At 33.6% G+C, this 20,250-nt stretch overlaps 2 protein-coding genes across 2 annotated transcripts; one reads left to right on the top strand and one right to left on the bottom strand.

Annotated features, from left to right (window-relative positions):
- Positions 1-8,816: 8,816 nt before the first annotated feature.
- On the top strand, positions 8,817-10,746 carry LOC110095223 (chlorophyll a-b binding protein CP29.1, chloroplastic). Its single transcript, XM_020820668.2, has 2 exons — positions 8,817-9,377; positions 10,173-10,746. Exons 1-2 carry the CDS (start codon positions 8,889-8,891, stop codon positions 10,533-10,535), a joined length of 852 nt encoding a protein of 283 aa, XP_020676327.1. The 5' UTR covers positions 8,817-8,888; the 3' UTR covers positions 10,536-10,746.
- Positions 10,747-11,527: 781 nt separating this feature from the next.
- On the bottom strand, positions 11,528-15,161 carry LOC110095213 (protein trichome birefringence-like 19). Its single transcript, XM_020820656.2, has 2 exons — positions 14,151-15,161; positions 11,528-12,408 (listed from the first exon to the last, which is right to left on the bottom strand). The coding sequence occupies exons 1-2, from the start codon at positions 15,024-15,026 to the stop codon at positions 11,641-11,643; spliced, it is 1,644 nt and encodes a 547-aa protein (XP_020676315.1). The 5' UTR covers positions 15,027-15,161; the 3' UTR covers positions 11,528-11,640.
- Between the last annotated feature and the right edge of the window lie 5,089 nt (positions 15,162-20,250).

Raw genomic sequence — 20,250 nt, forward strand, 5'->3', positions numbered from 1 at the left:
CGCTTAGGCCAAATCACATGCTAAGCATTTGAACTAACAAAACAATTCAAAATTTCAACAACATACGAATTTATTAGTTATTCAACAAAAATCTCTAATCTAACATTGAGATAAGCAACATAGAAAGTAAACTCAAATCCTACGTTTATTAAGCGGAGGCAAAGGGCGAAGCACGATTCCTTGTGAATTGATCACCACCTATAAGATTAGCGGATTAGGAAAATAAGTGAAAATGGGAAGAAGTTCATCCTTGTGGTTGTCCAGAAATAATTTGACACTAGACGTTGGCAAGTTGTTCGTCGATGGCTTCTGAAAGCGTGAAGATGATGCGGTCCACGTACTCTTCAATAGGCAGCGGGCAAGAGAGAGGGGAAGGGATTTATTTTAATTCCAATGGGAGAGACTCTCTCTTGGAAATAAATTAAATAGGTGGGGGCATGGGGATTGCGGTCAAGAGAGGTGGAGGGGAAATATGAATTATTTCCAAGAGAGCTTAGTTGGATTTTGGAAATAAATCCCAAAGGGTTTCAATGGGGGGCCGACGGCAATAAGGAGAGGGGTGGGGCTTAAGGCAAGTGTTCATTGCTTGCTTAATTGAGAATCTTAAATTAGTGAAGAGAAATTAAATCCCATTTAATTAAAGATTGATTTGGATGAGATTTGAAGGCTTTCCTAAAATAGATTTTGTATTTTAGGAAAGATTTTGAATTTCAAATCACTTGGATTTGAATTCAAAATTAATCCCAATTATATTCAATCTATATTAGGAATAAGGAAAAAGGGAGGGAAAGGCCTAGGGTGGGCCGACCGGCGGTTGAGTGTGGAGGGAGGAGGCCGACGGGTGAGGAGGTGGTGGGATGGTTCGGTTGGGGGGATGGGGGTCTTATTTGGCCGGTGGTGGGTTGGGAAGTTGACGGCTTGGAGGTGGTCGGTGGGGCTTGGTGGTTGTCTTTGGCCGACGGGTACAAGAGGGAGAAGAAGGGGAAAATATGTTAGAGAACCAAGAACTCACCCGAGGGTGATTGTTGGGTGATGCGTCTAACCTCTCCTAGCTCTTCTCCAAGACTCATAAACTCACCAAGAGACACAAAAGTTGAAATTTCAGTAATAACCATTCATTAACCATGAAAAGAGAATATAAGGGCTATATATAGCCTCATACAAAGGACTTCAAAAGTAAAAGACGATAATGCCCTTTGGGCTTACACATGACCTCCCTTAAGTAAGGGTTAAAAGCTGAAAAGAATAAAAGCAAATACAAATATAAAATAATAAAAGATAAATACATGGTGCGACTTAAAAATACATCGACTCGATCGTGGCTGTAGATCGACGGCCACGTCTTTGATAGACTTTCCTAGCTCCGATGTCCCCATCAACTTTACTTTATAGAATTGATGTAGTATGTACACTAGTAACAAACTTGAAACCTAATCTCCATGGGTGTGCAATAGGTGGAGTGTTTGTTAAACATTTGCATAAATGGATCTATGATTTCTACCATTGGGTTACTCTTGCAATGTTTATTTCTCAAAATTCAATTAATTAATATCAAATTAAACATAGTAAAGAGTGTTTTAGAAAATATCTTAAAATCAAAACTTTGATGATAATCATAAGGTTAAAATGTTTCTATGCAACATGTTCAATGTAATATAGTAGGGATCTTTGATGTAGATTGAAATCATGGAGAGCTTTGATACATAATTGCCATATTTTTATCACTATTCGTATCAACTAAATGTTTTACAATTGAATGAAGGCCATGATGGGGATGTGTTAACAATAATGTTGCTACATGAATAAAATGATGATGGGGAGATCAACCACTTGATGTTGTTTCATAAGCATTATATTTAAGATATCATACAAATCAAAGTGGTTTGTATGATTCATGAGTTAGATATTAGCAATCTAAGAAAATAGTCACTAAAAACACATGATGTGATCTTTGGTATACAACATATATGTGTACCTCCAAAGTAATGTATGCATTATCCTTTTTAGGAAGGATATAAACACTAAAAGGAATATTAGTTAGTGTGGCTAAAAGTGTGTATGTGTCTTTCTCCTTAGGGAGGACTAGCTCAATAGTTCAAACATTAGATGGTGGGTTAGGCAAGGTGCGCATATCCTTCTCTTAGAGGATATGATGAAGAATCATGATATTCGTTGGTAAATCTCGAAGAAATGATTCAGGTGGTGTCTTATTAAAGTCTATTGGTGTGATTAAGCCATCAATTCTATCAAAGAGTGGGTCAATGATTACCATGTGCAGTGATGTTAGCTTCTTCTAATGTGATGTTAGCTTCTTCTCAATCTCAGCTAAAATAGAACTTGTGCCTTATAATTGTTTTTTATGTGTACCTTCTGGTGATTGTTAAAGCATACAATATATTTGATGTTCTTAGGGGTTACAACTATGGGGCTCCTAGGAGTGACACTAGTGGATACTGTAGATATTATAGACACTAGTCTATTTGTAGACATATGAATATATGCAGTAGGTGTAGGACATTTAGGAGATATATATGTTTCTCCACAAGTAATGCATAATGAAATGCATGTTTAAATGTTTGGGATGAAAAAAGAAACCTCATTTCTAATCTCTTTCCTATGTCATTTAGCGAAGTTATTGGCTAGCAACCCCAATCATTTTAGGTGCAGTGGTTCTAACTACAAGGTTTCATAGTTGTTCAATTAATATGTCATGTATAAGCTCACTTTTCTTAAGGCCATAAGTTGGATATGGAGTTCCTTGTCATGATACTTTGTACAATATTTTGTCATAAAATCTAGTTTATATCTAGCCATGTAAGGGTAATCTCACTAATCTTTCTTCATTTACTAACACTTTGCTCTAATAGAACTTAGTATGACATATGAGCATCATTTTAACAAAGGCTACTTTATGATGGTCATTAAAATCATGGCATTCAAAGAATTCATCTAATTGGGCATGCTAATCAAGGAATCAATAAGAATCATAAATCTCCTTAAATGTAGGTAACTCTAACTTAACCTTTTTGTTATGATCAATGTGGTCATCACTCCTTCATTTCTATGAACTAGTACCCTCTAAAAGATTAACCATCTCTATAATTAGGATATGGGCCATATTCAAAATTAGGGTTCATGATAGAAATAGGTTGTGCAAGATTATGATGATGGACTTGTTCCTTAAGTGATATTTGTTGCAGTTGAGTCACTATAAGTTGCGTTTGATTTGATTGGAGATTTGTTTTATTTGAGTCTTTAGGTCTTCTAGGAATTTTGTTTCCTAAGTTCAAGCTTATGTAATGTTGTGGATAAATCTTTTATGGATTTATTTAGCTCTTTTAGTTGATTCGGGAGTAAATCTTTCAAACATTATATTAATTCTTCAAATCATAAATTTATTATCATCAAAATAAGTTCATTCCCTCAATGAGCTCATTTGCTCAACATTTTCTCTTTTTGATATTTGAATTAAAAAAAAAATTAAGGTACAAAGTGGCATCTACTTTTCAATTAACAGTTTGAATTCTTAAAATATGGTGACTTTTTTTTAAATCATTGCATAATTTATGAAATAAACTCAATTATCCAACCTTACCTCCCCTTTTTGGCAACATAAAAATATATGAAAATTAGACCCAAAAAATTGCCAAAGGTGTGTTATTGGGGAATAACATACATCAAGATCACCTATATAAATATTTGATGAAAATATATGTAAATTGGCTTTTTATGCAAATAAATGCAATTTCAACATCATCATGAGTCATGATCTCAAATGAAATGATGTCGAATGTTGGTTTGTTTGAGTCATGAGTGTTTAATTTGCATAATCTTTTAGTTGTTGCTTTAATTAAAGTATATGTGCAATGTTGCTTTTTATTGTGACATATTATACCTCTATTAATGATAATGTCATAATTTCATTTCATACTAAATTAAAGCATAAGTGATAATCCCAAAAATATTAGCAAATAAAAATTATTAAGTGATTAGATAATGATTTTTTTTATACCAAAAGTCTAATATGGGGGTTCTAATTATTAATGAAATATAATTTCATTGTTATAGGTTTTTTTTTTTTATGTTGGCTCAAGTCTAATAAGGTATAAAAATTGATCTATCATACTTCTATGTAGCTTACTATTTTTATATTTATCGGCCACATCTATATTTAGCCTATTCGAGCGGCTTATGGGGTTTCTATGAAATTTGTATATCTTTGTATCCGAGTTATAAAAAATCTCATTTGTATATTTTATTTGACAAAAAAAGTGTCATTCTATTATCATTTCACTTGAAATCCAACAAGAAATTGAGTTATTTCATCATATTCATTTGAAGTTGTTTGCTCGGTATATCGGAGAACTCGTGTCAAAGTTTCGTTAGTATTTTCTAAATAAAATATCATCAACATAAATTTATATAACAAAAATATCTTGCTAATCAATCCTCTTAGTTATAAGGTGGTATCTATTTTAGCTAAAAAATTTCTTAATGAAACTAAGTTTATTATATCAATCCCAAGGAGCTTAGTTTAACCTATATAAAGATTTTGAGATTTGTATACATTATCTAATGTATTAATTTCTTTAAGCTTATTAAGTTCCTCCAAGCTTATTTTTTCTACCCAACTATAACTCTATGATAATACGACTTAACTTATCTAGCTTATTTTTATAAGCTCTTTTTTTTTTTTTTAATTATTCTTTTAGAGTAATATCTCTCATTAAATATTCTATTAGCTTCACTTGAATTTAAGTATCAAAGACAATTTTCATCATTCAATTGTTACAAAAGTTTTCTAATTAATACATTTATATTAAAAAAAATATGAAAATGTAAATCTTGATGGTTTTACAAATATGATATTATTCTTATTAATAACTCTATTTTATTGAGATTTTTAGGTGCTAAAAATATCTTTTGATTGAATGTGAGTGATGTATGAGTTTTTTTCATGTATGTTTTTTCTTATGTGTCATAAATATTTTAGGATGTGATTTGGAAAGTAAATTTAATTTTAATTTTAGATTTGGAAAGTAACAAAGATTTATCATGCAAATATTTATTTTACCTTTCAAAGTATCATATTCATTTTCAAGTCACGAAAAATCTATGTAAATAATCATGCTCTTTTAAAAAACTAGCATACTCTTCAATATCTTATATTCTTTATGTAAATCATTAGGTATTACTATCTCATTGTTTGTATGGAAATTTCTAATTTATGTAAGTATGCTTATTCATTTTGGATGTTATCCTCATTGTTACAAATTTTACTTTTTTTGGATGTTTTCCTTAAAATTGCAATTTCTCATAAGAAAAAAAAAATACTTATGCTCCTTTAATTCACTGAAACGATGACTCTCTATTTGAGTTCGTCCAAAACATTTTCATCTTTGTTTTATTTTTTATAATTGTCTTTCTTCTTCTTACTATCTCCAACAACTTGATATTCTCATTAGATGTGCCCAATTTTTTGCTATTGGTAGCAATAATAAATCTTATCCATAAGATCTTAATTTATATATAGTCTACTAAGAGAATGTTTGAAAGTTATAGCCATGTACTAATCAAATTTTCCTGAGTTTTATTATGAACATTAGTTAGTCATGTATTAATCAATTTATAATATCATCACACATTTCATTAATGCTTTCAAATGTTATAATTAATTTGACCCAATGTTCTCTAATTGATTATAGTGTGGAGACTCATGTTTCCTAACGTTATTATTATTTTTTTGATGTAATGCGTATTTAACTTGACATATTGGTTTATTTGCATGATCAACTAAGTCTATATTAAATGCACATAAGTTAGGATATCATTTAAATGACTTTGTCACCGCACGTAGCCATTATGACAACTTTAGCTAGTCATTAATGCATTGGATTCCTCAACACAAAATTTAGATTATTTTGAAGTTTAAAGTGCCTTAGCACACTCCTCTCCACTTTATATAGGTGTTTACATGAGTTACTTATAGACATGTACAAATTTTATAATATCTACCAATTATTCAAACATATCATGTGAGGGTTTGATGCTCTACATGCTACTAGATGTGTTGCGATGCTTCTCATTATACTTGCATGATTATTGGTTCGTCAACATGTATCATAGCATTTTTGCACAATTTAAATGACTCGAATTTAAATTATGTTTTGACTAGAATTTGGTTTGTTACTCCCTATTAATTTATGATTAGGGTTCACATAATTCATCTTCAACTTTGAATTTTCTTTTTGAGCACTCATTACAATAGAGTTAAGCTGATCAAGCTTTGGATTTGATGAATTTGATTCATCGAGTATCATCTCAATTTAAACTCCTATCTAGAATTTTATGTAGTATTATATATTCCTTTGTATATGTCATATCTGAGGATCTTGATCTCTAAGAACATATATGCATTTTTGCTAATAATCAAATGGCATATTATCACATAGTGAAGGTTTGTGTAGATTAACCTTATGATGATTCTCTAAGAGAAAAAATCTGCAATGTGGATCTTGGTTCTTGAGTAAAAAATGAGCTCTTGCTTTGATATTATTTGTTGGTTATGCATTCTATGAGGGGAAGTAATTTTAAATTAATGTGAAAACAAAATGCTTATAAAGAATACAACAACAATAAAAACAACATCAAGCCTTTATCCCACTACGTGGGGTCGGCTACATGAATCCTTTTTCTCTATTGTGTCCTATTAAAAGTCAAATTTTCGTTTAAATCTAATAAAGAAAGGTCATTCCTAATATTTTCTAACCAAGTCTTTTTAGATCTACCCCTACCTTTCTTAACACAAGTCAAATCTAATACATCTACTCTCCTAACTGGGTCATTGGAAGGCCGCCTTTTTATGTGACCAAACCATCTAAGGCGACTCTCTCTAATCTTATCTTCTACTGGAGCTACTCCAACCTTTTCACATATAATTAAAAAATTAGAGCAAGAAACTAAACACAATTCTAATCATAAGAATAAGAAATAAAAATAAGAATACATAAATATATTTATGTGGTTTTACATTCAATCCACTTATAGTGACACATAAACTATGCCCAACATATTATTTACCTACCATGACATCCCCTTTATTCAACAAGATGAAAAGAAATCAATATAACACGCTTTCCTTTCTAATGCGATGGCTACACAAACTATTACAACATCATGACCATAAATAAGTTTAAAGCCCTTCTTATTGCAAAATTGGAATAATCAAAGAAATGTGATCGAGTGAAAGAAAAAAAACAAAAATTTTTTGCATGCTCTTATCATAAAAGAAAGAACACAAGCACAAAATCTTTGTAATTGATCTATCACCATAGTTCTTCAAATGCCTACTCTTAATTTTAAGAAGAAAGAATTTCAACTTGAGAAATTTTGAGATGAAAGCTTTAAAGAGGTTTGCAAATGATTCTATCCATTCCAAGGACCTCAACATGGCCTACTTATATGACCATAAGTAAGTTTAAAGTCCTTCTAACTGCAAAATTGAAATAATCAAAGAAAGGCTTAAGAATAAATAATTTTCATAAACATTTAAATCCAAAAATTATTTAGGCTTATAATTCATCAAAGAGTGGTGCAAATGATAAACCAAAAATTGAAGTTAAAAATAATCGTTGAATATGTTTAGCGACCTGTTGAGTTATGTAAACTTATAAAATGAGCATATAAAGGCTAACAAGTGAATTTCTTATAATTTTTGGATTTAAATATAATTCATCCATCAAATTTATATTATTTATTTATTTAAATAAGAGTAAAACTAAAATAAAATGACAAATATATTCAAAAATAAACTTTAATTAATTGGAATAAAGCAAGAGGGGAGGCGCTTTAAACAAAAAAGAGTAAAATACTATAGATGATCAAGTCTATGGTATAGAGGAAAACTCATTGTTTGATGCAATAATAATAATAATAATTTATGAACATTTGAAATATTGGTAAACATATGTTCTTTAAAATGCCTAAATTTTATAAAAAAATATATTATTTTAACATTTTTTCTATCCAAATTAATTATGTGTCAAGAAAGCTATTTATTATATATCTAAATTCTAATAAAATATAATGTTGAAGGGTTGCACTAATCTCAATGTAAATTTATCCATTTTGATGCAAATCATATCAGGATATCCTGATACAAATGATGTAGAACATGTTGAAGCAATTTTTTTTTCTTGATAAAAAAAATAATAATCCACATCTACTTTTGAGGTCCTCTTCTAGATTTGTTTTATAAGAAATTACTCATATAATTTCTATCTACTTATAAATTTGATAAAATAAAAAATGATATCGAGTCATTATTGTAAAAGATTAATTTCTATTTTTTCATGACCTAATATGAGATAATTTTTTAAAATAAAAATAAAAAAATGATAAATTACACTTAATTTTCAGATTTATTTTTCTCATGACCTAATGTGAGGTGATTTTTGAAAAAAAAAAATAATTTTCAGATATATAAATCATTCAAGTTATTTCATACTATTTTATTTTATTTTTTTTAAATTCCTTTAAATTTCCAATTACTTCATGAGAAAAAAAAAAAAAAAAAAGGTTTTAGATCTTCATCTTCTTTGAATTGCAGCCACACAAGTCCCCTTCTGCCAGCCAATGAAACCACGCGCCTTGCCATCTTCCTCCAAATGAAAATCTCTCATCACCAAAGCTCAGAGATAAGAAGATAAGGCAGCGAAAATCACTGCCGTCAGATTGATTCGATCGTCCTAACCAACCGCACGATCTATGGTCCCAGATCTCCGAATCATCAGTCCAGATAAAACTCCCCCCTTCTCATAAAGCAGAAGCACAAGCCTAGTCTACCATCTCCTTTCCAATCTTACTTCATCAACAACCCTTCAAAGCCAATGGCCACCTCCGCCGCCGCCGTCTCCACCTTCCTCGGCACGCGCATGACCGTCACCACGCCGACCGGTGGGCGATTCCAGGCCAGATTTGTTTTTGGCAAAAAAAAGAAGCCGGCGAAGAAGTCCGCCGGAAGCTCAGACCGGCCGCTCTGGTACCCGGGAGCCAAGGCTCCGGAGTACCTAGACGGAACTCTAGTTGGTGACTATGGCTTCGATCCTTTTGGTCTGGGAAAGCCGGCGGAGTACTTGCAGTTTGATCTCGACTCTCTCGACCAGAACCTCGCGAAGAACCTTGCCGGTGATGTGATTGGTACCAGAACAGAGACGGCCGATGTCAAGTCGACGCCTTTCCAGCCGTATGCGGAGGTTTTCGGACTCCAGCGTTTTCGGGAGTGTGAGCTCATTCATGGCCGTTGGGCGATGCTTGCGACACTGGGCGCACTTGCTGTTGAGGCACTCACCGGCATCACTTGGCAGGATGCCGGCAAGGTTAGTGCATTTTCTTTTTCTCTGTACAGTTATACTATAGAAAAATGTTATGCAAATTTTCATGCTGTGATTAGACTAAGAAAGATTTCTTCTTGTTAATCAACATTTAATAATGTTGTTTTAATTGAATAACATTCAGCTGATGTATGATAAGATCATTGATTGATGATAGAGCAATCTCGTTTGTTACAACTTTCTTTTAAGACTATCTTCAACCAAACTCCATACAACCTCGTGCCGTCCCACCATTTGCTCCATTCGAACTCCAAATCTCATGTCATCGCCAATAACCTATTGGTTTACTACCTTGAACATATCCAGTAAAAACTGCATCAACAATTTTGGGACCCATCTTCTTCTTAGGGCTGTTTGGTAGCACTCAGGATTTGATTAAGTAGGATTTCATAAAATCACTTAATCCGGAATTCGGAAATCCTGAGGGGCCTAAAATCCTGAAAACTGTTTGGTAACATTCATGATAAATCCTATTAAATCCCCTGTGACTATTTGACTATAGAATGAATTTAACTTTCTCTCTAGCCAACAGATTTCATAAATCCAACCAAAAATAAGATTTCGAAAATTCGGAATTTAGCAAGAAAAGTCGGAATTAATAAAATCTGCAAAGTAATGATTGCCACATCTAGTTAGAATTCTATTATACTCACATGCATTTCTTTGAATGGGTTGTTAAATAGAGAAGTTTCTTCATTTTGATCATCATACTTTCAGAGTCATTTCAAGTTCATATATATAGTTAACTGTTTGTATGACTGAATCTTATCGGTTTTACAGGTAGAGCTGGTGGAGGGATCTTCATACTTAGGACAACCGCTGCCTTTCTCTATCACAACCTTGATATGGATCGAGGCGTTGGTGATCGGATACATCGAGTTCCAAAGGAATGCAGAGCTCGACCCGGAGAAGAGACTTTACCCCGGTGGCCAGTTCTTTGACCCGCTGGGCTTGGCAGCTGACCCAGAGAAGAAGCCCACGCTACAGCTCGCCGAGATCAAGCATGCTCGCCTCGCCATGGTCGGATTCCTCGGCTTCGCCGTGCAGGCCGCCGTCACCGGCAAAGGTCCGCTCAACAACTGGGCCACCCACCTCAGTGATCCACTCCACACCACCATCATAGACAGTTTCTCCTCCTCTTAGTTAAGTTGTCAGATATTCAGTTCTATAAGTTACATGTTTAGCTAGCTTCATGGCTGCTAAAAGCTAATTTACTTGAGAATTTTGCCATGAAGTTCTGCCTTTTGGTCAGCGTCTGAGGATTTGCGTATGAATGTATAAGTACTTGTGCTGGAGCTGTATATTAAATCTTCGATTTGGATGGGTAGTTGATGGCGTTTGTTCACTGTCTGAATTGCTTGTTGCATTTAGTTAATTAAAGCTTCATTTGAGATAATTTTGTTACTATTTTATAAAATGATTTTTTATATAAAATTTTCTAATTCAAAAAATTTTATACTAATAAATTGTTTAAGAAAGCATCAAAAAAGTTGTTCCAAATAAAGCCTAAGTTAGAACTGCGTAATTTGATAATATTAGACCCGGGTGATACCTATGTTGCTGAAGTCAGCTCCTTTTGAGCATGAACGAGGTCTTGATAGGCCATAAGAGAACTTATTAAAGATTTTTTTTTTTTTAAGGTGATTTTTTTTTGTTTGATTTAAAGTAAAATAAATATAATATAAAGTCTAAAAATGACCAGTGGCTGCGAGTGATGGTGGCAGCTGCGAAGGGTAGCGGTGTTGGTGGCCGCCAATGGTGGGGGTGGTTGCCATTGGGTGCGGTGCCTAACAGTGGTGGCCGGCCATGGTGGCAGACAATGATCGGCAGCGATTAAACAGGCTTACTTCGATGTAAAACATTCTCGCAAAACTGAACGAATTTGCTTAAAATTTCTTTTTCATTTGACAAAACACCAAAATTATTAAAACCTTACATTTACAATACTTTAAATCTTGAAGTATTCCAATCAAAAAGCCCTAATTATTTTCCTTATGAGAAAAGCAGTTGAAAAGCTCTTCCTAACAAAGCCCAAGTATATCCCTCTTCTCAACCAAAGCTGATGATCACCATCAGTCCCTTGATTCATATTTAAAATTCTCTAATGAACCAAAATTGCACAAATTGAATTGAGAATATTTATTAAAGAATCAATAGCTTTAACAATCATTCACATTTTCATAACCCCTAAATCCAAATAAATAAAACACAGAGAAATAAATAAACCATCCAAAGAATCTCATACACATCAGATGGTAAGAACTCGAAACAAAAAATCATTCCACATATCCACAGGACCAGGAAGACACCAATGCACGCAGTCATTAGACATGACCAATACCTCAGCCGCCGAGTGGCCGTACCTGCTCGGATGCCCATCTGGTCTCATCAGCATCGCCTTAGTGGCATCCAGCAGCCGGAACTCCAGCCCCATCTCGCTCCCCTCCCACTTTGCCTTCCAAAACTCCTTCAGCTGCTCCTTATACATCTCCTTCTCCAATCCCTCGAGGTTCGGCGCCTCCTTGCCCCGAAACGGCTTCGTTCGCACGCAGTCGCCTCCTTTGTTCCACTCTCCGCCCTCGAAGTGCGACGGCGAAACCGTTCGCACGATGGTCAGGCCTTTGAAGCCGCCGTGCTTGCCGGCGTTGGAGATGGAATTGAGGGCGGTGCGAAAGGCGCGACGATGGGCGCGGCGCATGCTCATGTATGGAGCGTTGGGGATGGAGCAATAGTGACAGCCGACGAGGGTTCGGTTGAGGTGGAAGAGTGTGGGGCGGGTGTACCAGTTGCCGGTGTTGAGGACGACGTAGTCGAAGTTCGGGAGGTGGGATGGCCAGAGCGGGTCAGGCTCGTCGAGGTAGATGTTCCAGTAAGGGAAGTTGTAGATGGTCTCATTGGATTGCTCTGCTCGGATCAGGAATGGCGACCAGAAGAACCAAATGGTAAAGTTGTGGCTTTGATAAAACATGCGTGTTAGGTTCTCTTCTGAGGACGATATCTCTTTCGGATACTCCACCTGAAATTCACATATGAATAGTCGGAATTACATCTAATTTGCACATATTCCTCTGGTTTGTCTCATTGAAGTAAGAGCTCAGGATAGATAGTTGTTCATCTTCAAAAAAAAAAAATTTATTGGCATAAATTTTATAATAATTTAAGCCACCCTTTCAATGAAAACATTTGCAAAAAAAAAATTATATTTCACCTTTTTTTATTAGATTTAAATGAGAATTTAATCAAATTGGTACAAACTTTACACTTTCTGAAAGTTTGAATTGATTTGATGTTTTGTAACACATTGGCATATGTAAACTAGTCCATGTCGTTAGGAGCATGATCTTGAGTTTGTTGGTCTAGCCGCTATTAAAGTGGCCTTCTTAGATGAGGTTTTATATACCTCTTTGTCCCAGGCTTTTCTTCCTTTTTTCCTTTGTTACTGACTTAACAGATGTCGTACCTCTTCAGTCTATTGCTCCTAGGCCAAGGGGTTCTAGAATATAGAGAATTCATATTAACTCTCGGGGAAACTTCCCGGATGAAAGAAAGTAACTCTTTTGTCACATAAAATGTTCGCCTTCTGATGATCAAGGTTTTTTTTTTTTTTTTCATGATCTTGAGTTTGTTGGTCTAGCCGCTATTAAAGTGGCCTTCTTAGATGAGGTTTTATATACCTCTTTGCTCCAGGCTTTTCTTCCTTTATTCCTTTGTTACTGACTGGACAGATGTCGTACCTCTTCAGTCTATTGCTCGTAGGCTTAGGGGTTCTAGAATATAGAGAATTCCTATTAACTCTCGGGGGTACTTCCGGAATGAAAGAAAGTAACTCTTTGGTCACATAAATTATCCGTCTTCTAATGATCCAATTAGAAGAGTAGATATATTAGTTTTCAGCTATGTTAAGAAATGTAGATGTAGATCTAAAAAAACTTAATTAGAAAGTATTAGAAATTACTTTTTTAATTATATTTAAATGAGAATTTGTCTCTTAATAAAATATAATGGAGAAAAATGATTCATATAGTCGACCCCGCATAGTAGGATAAAGACTTCATGATTTGCTATTGCATTTCTACTCTAAAATTGCACACGTCCCAATTTTATTTTATCCACTCTCAATATAAAGATTGCGACCGACTTAAACAATTTGTAAAAAATATTTTGGACTCATGAGAGAGTGAAACATAAATTGCCAAGCAAATATAGATATTTAATTTTAGAGAAAATTTGACTCTAAATTTTTATAGTGAATAAAATTATTGATTAATTATATATTATATCATCCCAAATTAAATTTAATAGCTAGAAATCATGCTAATTAGCTCAATTATTTTCCTTTAATTTATATGAGCAAGTTCAAATTAGATATACTAATCTATTAATATTTAAATTAAAGTTTTGTTGAACTTACTCTGCTAAAACACCTAAAATAAATGCCCATAGTCTTACTTGCAACTGCCCTATCTAGTATTAAGATCAAAACTCCACTACACAAAAGCAATCTGTACTACATATTTTCTTAAATATAGGTCTACTATGCTCTAGCTCTTTTATTTTTATTGAACCATTAACTAAATATTTAATGAATATTAACACAAACATGTACTCAAGAGATAAATTCAGAGATGTGAGAGAGATAGAGAGACTTATGGACTGAATTAATGGTCATCTATTAGGTGTTTGATCATAGATTAGGTATGAATTATTGATCAACATATTTAGAAATCAAGAGCTAAACCAAAATGATTAGAGGCTTACCCTGGATAGAAGGCACATTAAAGACTGCATTTGGTTTCTAGCCAAAGAGTCTCCAATGAAGGCTAAGGTCTTCCCTCTCATTAGCTCCAAGAACTGGGCTGGGTCTAGAAGAGGAAGATCACAGCCATCAGGCTTCCACCTCCACTTGAGAAAATCTAAGTTAGGCCTTCCAAATTTGATACAGTTTTGGTGCTCCTGTATCATCCCACATGTCGAGTTTGTGTAGTATGGCGCGTTTGGATCTTCGATCCATTCGCCTTTAGATAGATCACATCCCTTTGGTAATGATCTCTTGCTCACAACTGGTCTTTCTGGATTTTGATTAATGGTGATGGAAGAATTCAAGTAATCAGTAGGAAATGATGATGAAGAGTTTGAAATAGAAGTAGTAGTAGAAGAAGAATCCTGGATTAATGTTCGAGAAGAATATTTATATGGGATGGAAGAATTATCCAAGTTATTGGAAGCAGAAACAGAGAGGGAGTCTGTAGAATTCAATGAAGAAAAAGTTGAAGGAAGAGGAGAAGAAATGGGAGATTTGTCTATTTTAGACGGAGCAGCTGGTAATTGAGAAGGATTTTTGGGAGTAGGTGCTGAAGAAGAACCTTGTAGTATATTAGAATTAGATTGGTATATAGAAAACGGCATAGAGTTTGAAGAAGAAGAAGAAGAAGAAGAAAAAGAAGAAGAAGAAGAAAACTTAAAAATTGGCTGCTTTATACTGGAGTAATAAGGCTTTGAAACAGTAGTATAAAGAGAGAGAAAGACATTAAGAAACAGGACTATAAGAGAAGAAAGGATAATAAACTTGACAAGAGAGAATAAAGTAAGGGTAGTCCTCCCAGTGAAGGAAGGATCAAAGCCTCGGGACTTCATGAAATCCCTCTCAGTTCTTAGAAAGGAGAGAGACAGAGGAAGAGAGAGATAGAGACAAGAGAGAGGATTGGAAGAAATTTGAAGGAACCATTCTTATTTCAACCTGTAAGCAATCCGGTGGTTGGAATTATTGCTCTATTTTTATGAAAAGAGCAAGCTGATGTTTGATTGCTTTCCAAATGGAATCTCAACTTACTCAGTTTACTTGTACAAACAGAAAAGGTTTTAAAATTATAATTTTTTTGCAAGTTAGCACATCAGATGGCTCTACCAGCCTTGCCACATTATTTTTGCTTGGATTATTTGTTTACTAATTACTGGAGATTAGAAGAAGGCATTCAGGAACTATCCCAACTACTCAGCTATGTTTAATTATTGATGATATAACTTGTTTGACAAAGCTGTTTGTTTGTTCGTCTTAACTTTTCTACGAGCTCTTGCACTGTCTGCAAGCTTGAATTCTATGGAAAATCGATTTTAATAGTAAAATAATTATATTTAATGCAATGTCTATACAGAAAGGAATTGGTTGACTTTTTCGTTGAGTGCATTGGTGGATTGGATGAGAATTTCAGTTCATAAAGATGTCCTTGATATTGAGTTAAGAACGACTTAATTAGATATTGGATATAAAATTGTTTCATTAAAAATAGGTAGAATTTTATTCGAGAGTGATACTTCATCGAAAATCATCTTGATTGAGGTTTTGTTTGGGACGATTTTTTTAATGCTTCTAAAAGCAGCTTTATAATACAAAAATTTTAAATTATGTACTAGAAAGCTACTTTAAGAAGCAATAAGAAAGTCATCCCGAACGAAGTCTAAGTGTGTATTTTAATGCATATTTGAGATAAAAAATTTTAAAATAACTTTAGGATTGTTCGAACTCTGATTTTAACAAACTTATCATCGAACTAAACATCTCAATAAGACGAATTCATTGACATGGAAAGTGATTTAATCGGAGTCCATATGAGCTTGAATCAAGCACTTAAAGAATAATTAAAAACATCAGGATACTAATTAACTATCTACAAATTTTGCTTGCTTATAATCGAATCAAACATCTCTAAAATTCCAAAGAGGCCAAGATTGTTTAATTATGAAGTCATAATGGCACTTAAATGCTAAATGAACAATCTACAATCAAGGAAATTAATATAGGCTATTTAATGGGGTATTTCAGATTTTGACTATATTTATAGAATATCTCACACTCAAAAATTTAAAAATAAGCCCACCCTCTACATGAAGGTGGGCTTGAGGCTTGAACTCTTGGCTTGAGATTAAAAAAGTCCAGAGCCACTAAAATTCCTGGAGGTTCACTTGAGCACCATCATTAGACTAACTCCCGACCGTTGCCATTTGATGCCGTCTCATTGAAATGACTTGATTAATCATTTATATCTTATTTTCAAGCTATGAAGGCCCCAAGCACCTAGTGAAATGGGTCATCATCTTCATTGTTTAGCCAATATTTATCTATATTATAGACACTTAACAAATCATCAGATAATAGTGGATAATTATGTAATAATCATATCATTAATGAGTGGCATGAACTCATAGGTTAACAATCTCCATCATCTAATTTTTATCATTATAATGCATATTTAGATTTGAATCAAAATTCATTAAATTTATAATTAAAACCCAAATCATTTCATTTATGGGAGAATTAATTTCTATAAACAGCTACATTTTTTTAGGACATTTAAATCAATTAAGGCTTCGTTTGGGACAGCTTTCTTACTGCTTCTTAAAGTAGTTTTTTAGTATAAAAAATATTTTTTTTTTGTACTAAAATACTGCTTTAAGAAATAGTAAGAAAGCCATCCCAAACGAAGTCTAAGTCAAACTTATACACGCATCACATACGCTAGACTTGAATCTAAGACCTCTTAGTTGACAGTCAAATCTCTCAACTAACAGACCAAAGTGAGTTGCATATCATTAATGAATGCCACTTCCTCATATGCTCGCTAAGCCCAAAAACAAAGATTAAATTACCATTCATTATTATTTGCCTAACTAATGCTCACTAAGCTCTCATTCTTGTACACCTACTAGTGGTCATCAACACTATCACTATTCTAACATTGTAATTGTCTCAAAAGTTGATTATTTGGGCAAGACTATAAATTTTTTCTATGTATAATTTTAGGTAAATAAATATTATTTCTCTTCAATATTTTATTTGTTTGATTGCACATATAAAATTGAAAAATGCATATATGAAAGAAAACAATCATAGTTGTGTAAGTTTCCTATTGAAAGTAATAAAGCTCGTTATCACCTTTTCATTAAAGAGAGAGGTGAGTAGAAAGGGCTTGTCGATGGTAGCTTTAATAAATGACACCATCAACAAACTCCTACAGACTCTTGCTCAAATGCTCGCTAAGCCCAAAAACAAATATTAAATTACAATTCATTATTATTTGCCTAACTAATGCTCACTAAGCTCTCATGCTTGTACACCTACTAGTGGTCATCAACACTATCACTATTCTAACATTGTAATTGTCTCAAAAGTTGATTATTTGGGCAAGACTATAAATTTTTTCTATGTATAATTTTAGGTAAATAAATATTATTTCTCTTCAATATTTTATTTGTTTGATTGCACATATAAAATTGAAAAATGCATATATGAAAGAAAACAATCATAGTTGTGTAAGTTTCCTATTGAAAGTAATAAAGCTCGTTATCACCTTTTCATTAAAGAGAGAGGTGAGTAGAAAGGGCTTGTCGATGGTAGCTTTCAGTCAAGGAAGAAGAATTCGAGGAGGTTTCTTTATTATCATTCTTCATTGAAGAACGAATTAGCAACTAGGTTTTTTAAAGAAGGAAGAGTGCTTGATTGAGAAGCTCAACGTTTGTGGAGGAGATTGTATATGAGGCCTTGGCCCATTATAATATTATTATATGAAGAAAAAACTTGAATGAGGGAGCCTGCGATCCATGCGAAAATCACAAGGGGAGAAAGCATGTCAAGGGAGGCTAACACAAAAGAGGGTTCATTTTGGGACAATTTTTTTTATTATTTTCTAAAGTAGTTTTGTTGTATGCTAGAAAATTTGAGTCGATAGTGTGTGTGATTTACGTTATGATTTACTTCTCAGTGTTGTCCAAAGATTTAGCAGGAACATTTAAGATTAGTAAGATCAAATAATTTTTTACGTGGAAATTTTGGAAAGTGAAAAAATCATAGGGTCTAGCCCAGTTATAAACTTCACTAGATAGTAAGTGATACAAAGATTTTTCTTTCTTCATAGTTGCAGGAGGAGAGTAGAGAAAATCAAAGATGACAATTAATACCCAACAATTGGGTCTAATTTCTCTAATAGGGATTATGGAGGTTCACATATGGACTTTTAAATCCAACAACAGAATTTGATCTTCTGAATAGGGATTACAGATGTCCACAGATGGATTTTTATGCCCAACATCAGGGTTTGATTTTCCTAATAAGGATTACAGATGTCCACATATGGACTTGTTGAACCAATTGTATCAGAAATATCTTGATAAGCTTGTAGGGATGGTGGGGCTCCTCGATTGATGTTGTCTCCAAACTATTATTGATATTATGGAGGGAGAACTCCATCATATTATGATGGTACTCTCTATTGTCCAACCTCCTCTAATTGTTGAAGGATTTAACTTTGAAGTTCTTCAATCCTAAGCATATGATCCTCTAAAGTGAGACATGGGGGGACTTTATCACCCTCATTTTATTGTTCTTGATCGAGATATTGATTGTTGACCATTGCAACAGTATGTTGGGAATGTTTCCCACAAATGACGTCAAACTATTCTGCACTATAAAATTTGAGCCGGTGGAGTGTGTGATTTACGTTGTGATTTACATCTTCGTGTTTTACATAAACTTAACACAAACAGATAATAATAGTAAGACTAGAGAATTTTTTACGTGAAATTTTCTGAAAGGGAAAAAATCTCGGGATCTGGCTTAAATGCAAAATCCACTATATAGCAAGTTTGGAGTGTTCTATCAGATGGCTCATAATGGTCCCCATGATTATAGTGTTAATCAAACATTTAAATGTCCTAATGATGTCAGAATTGAATGATCTTGAACTCATTTGATTCATCTCGTCTAGCTGCTAGATTCGACTATAAGCATGTCATATTTAAATATCATTTGGTCATCATCCAATTAATGCTTTGAAGTTTTCAAGTAGGCCCTGGTCTTTTGATTTGGGCTTGGATTGGACCGAATTTGGTGTTCTTGGGTTCGTCTTCTTCATATATTCAATTTGACTATAAGTTTGTTGAAATAGGAGTTTGGACCCAAATTTAATTTTGGAATTTTTTTATTCATGTTTGCATCGAGATTTGTGCCCGATCAATATGGTTTTTGGATAAGTATCAAGCATTTTAATACGGAAATTTCAAGAAATTTAAGAATTTTTCTTATTAAAAATTTGCTTTAAAAACAATAAAAAAAATTATTCCAAATGAAGCCTAAGACTTTCCCAAGCTGACGCACTAGTCAACTGATCTTAGCGATTCGATTCAGGAGAAATTAATTTGCGTAATAATAGATGTTTCTCATGAAGACCTCATAATTGTCTCATCATTTCCTCTACTATTGATACAATAGATCATGTATGGTCCCCTGCTCATATTATCGTTAATTAGGTAAGCTGACAAACTGGAGCTAAGTACCTGTGACTTAATTGGTTAAATTTATTTCTTATATGCTTAAATGAATTCATGAAAGTTATTAGGTCAGGCTCAGCGACTCTTCTACAACCTACTTACTCTTCATTTTTTATACGCTGGTTTCAAATTGATGGGAAACACCTGTCACGTCACGATCTAACCCAACATAACTCATATATCATCATAGGTTATATTAAATCGAGTAGGAGATAGAAAATTTGTGCAAAATCCCTCGCATCTATACACAAATAATCATGGCCCTCCGATAAGTTCGACTAAATAAATCTAGCCCGTGATTACAAAAGATTTCATCTATAACAAAAAGAACATGTAGCAGAAAATCCACGACTTCGCTCCACGACTTGATCCGATATATATAACGCATGTGTCCTAACATGTTATATTAGCTTAGGCACAGGGAAGAGAAATCATCAAAGATCTATTTAGAAGAAATTTTTTTATCATCCAAAATATAACATAGAACCATTAACAACAATGCCACGTACTAGCAGTAACTTCATTTCTAATGGCAATT

This window comes from Dendrobium catenatum, unplaced genomic scaffold (genome assembly GCF_001605985.2).
Source record: "Dendrobium catenatum unplaced genomic scaffold, ASM160598v2 fragScaff_scaffold_325, whole genome shotgun sequence".
In the NCBI taxonomy this organism is placed as follows: domain Eukaryota; kingdom Viridiplantae; phylum Streptophyta; class Magnoliopsida; order Asparagales; family Orchidaceae; genus Dendrobium; species Dendrobium catenatum.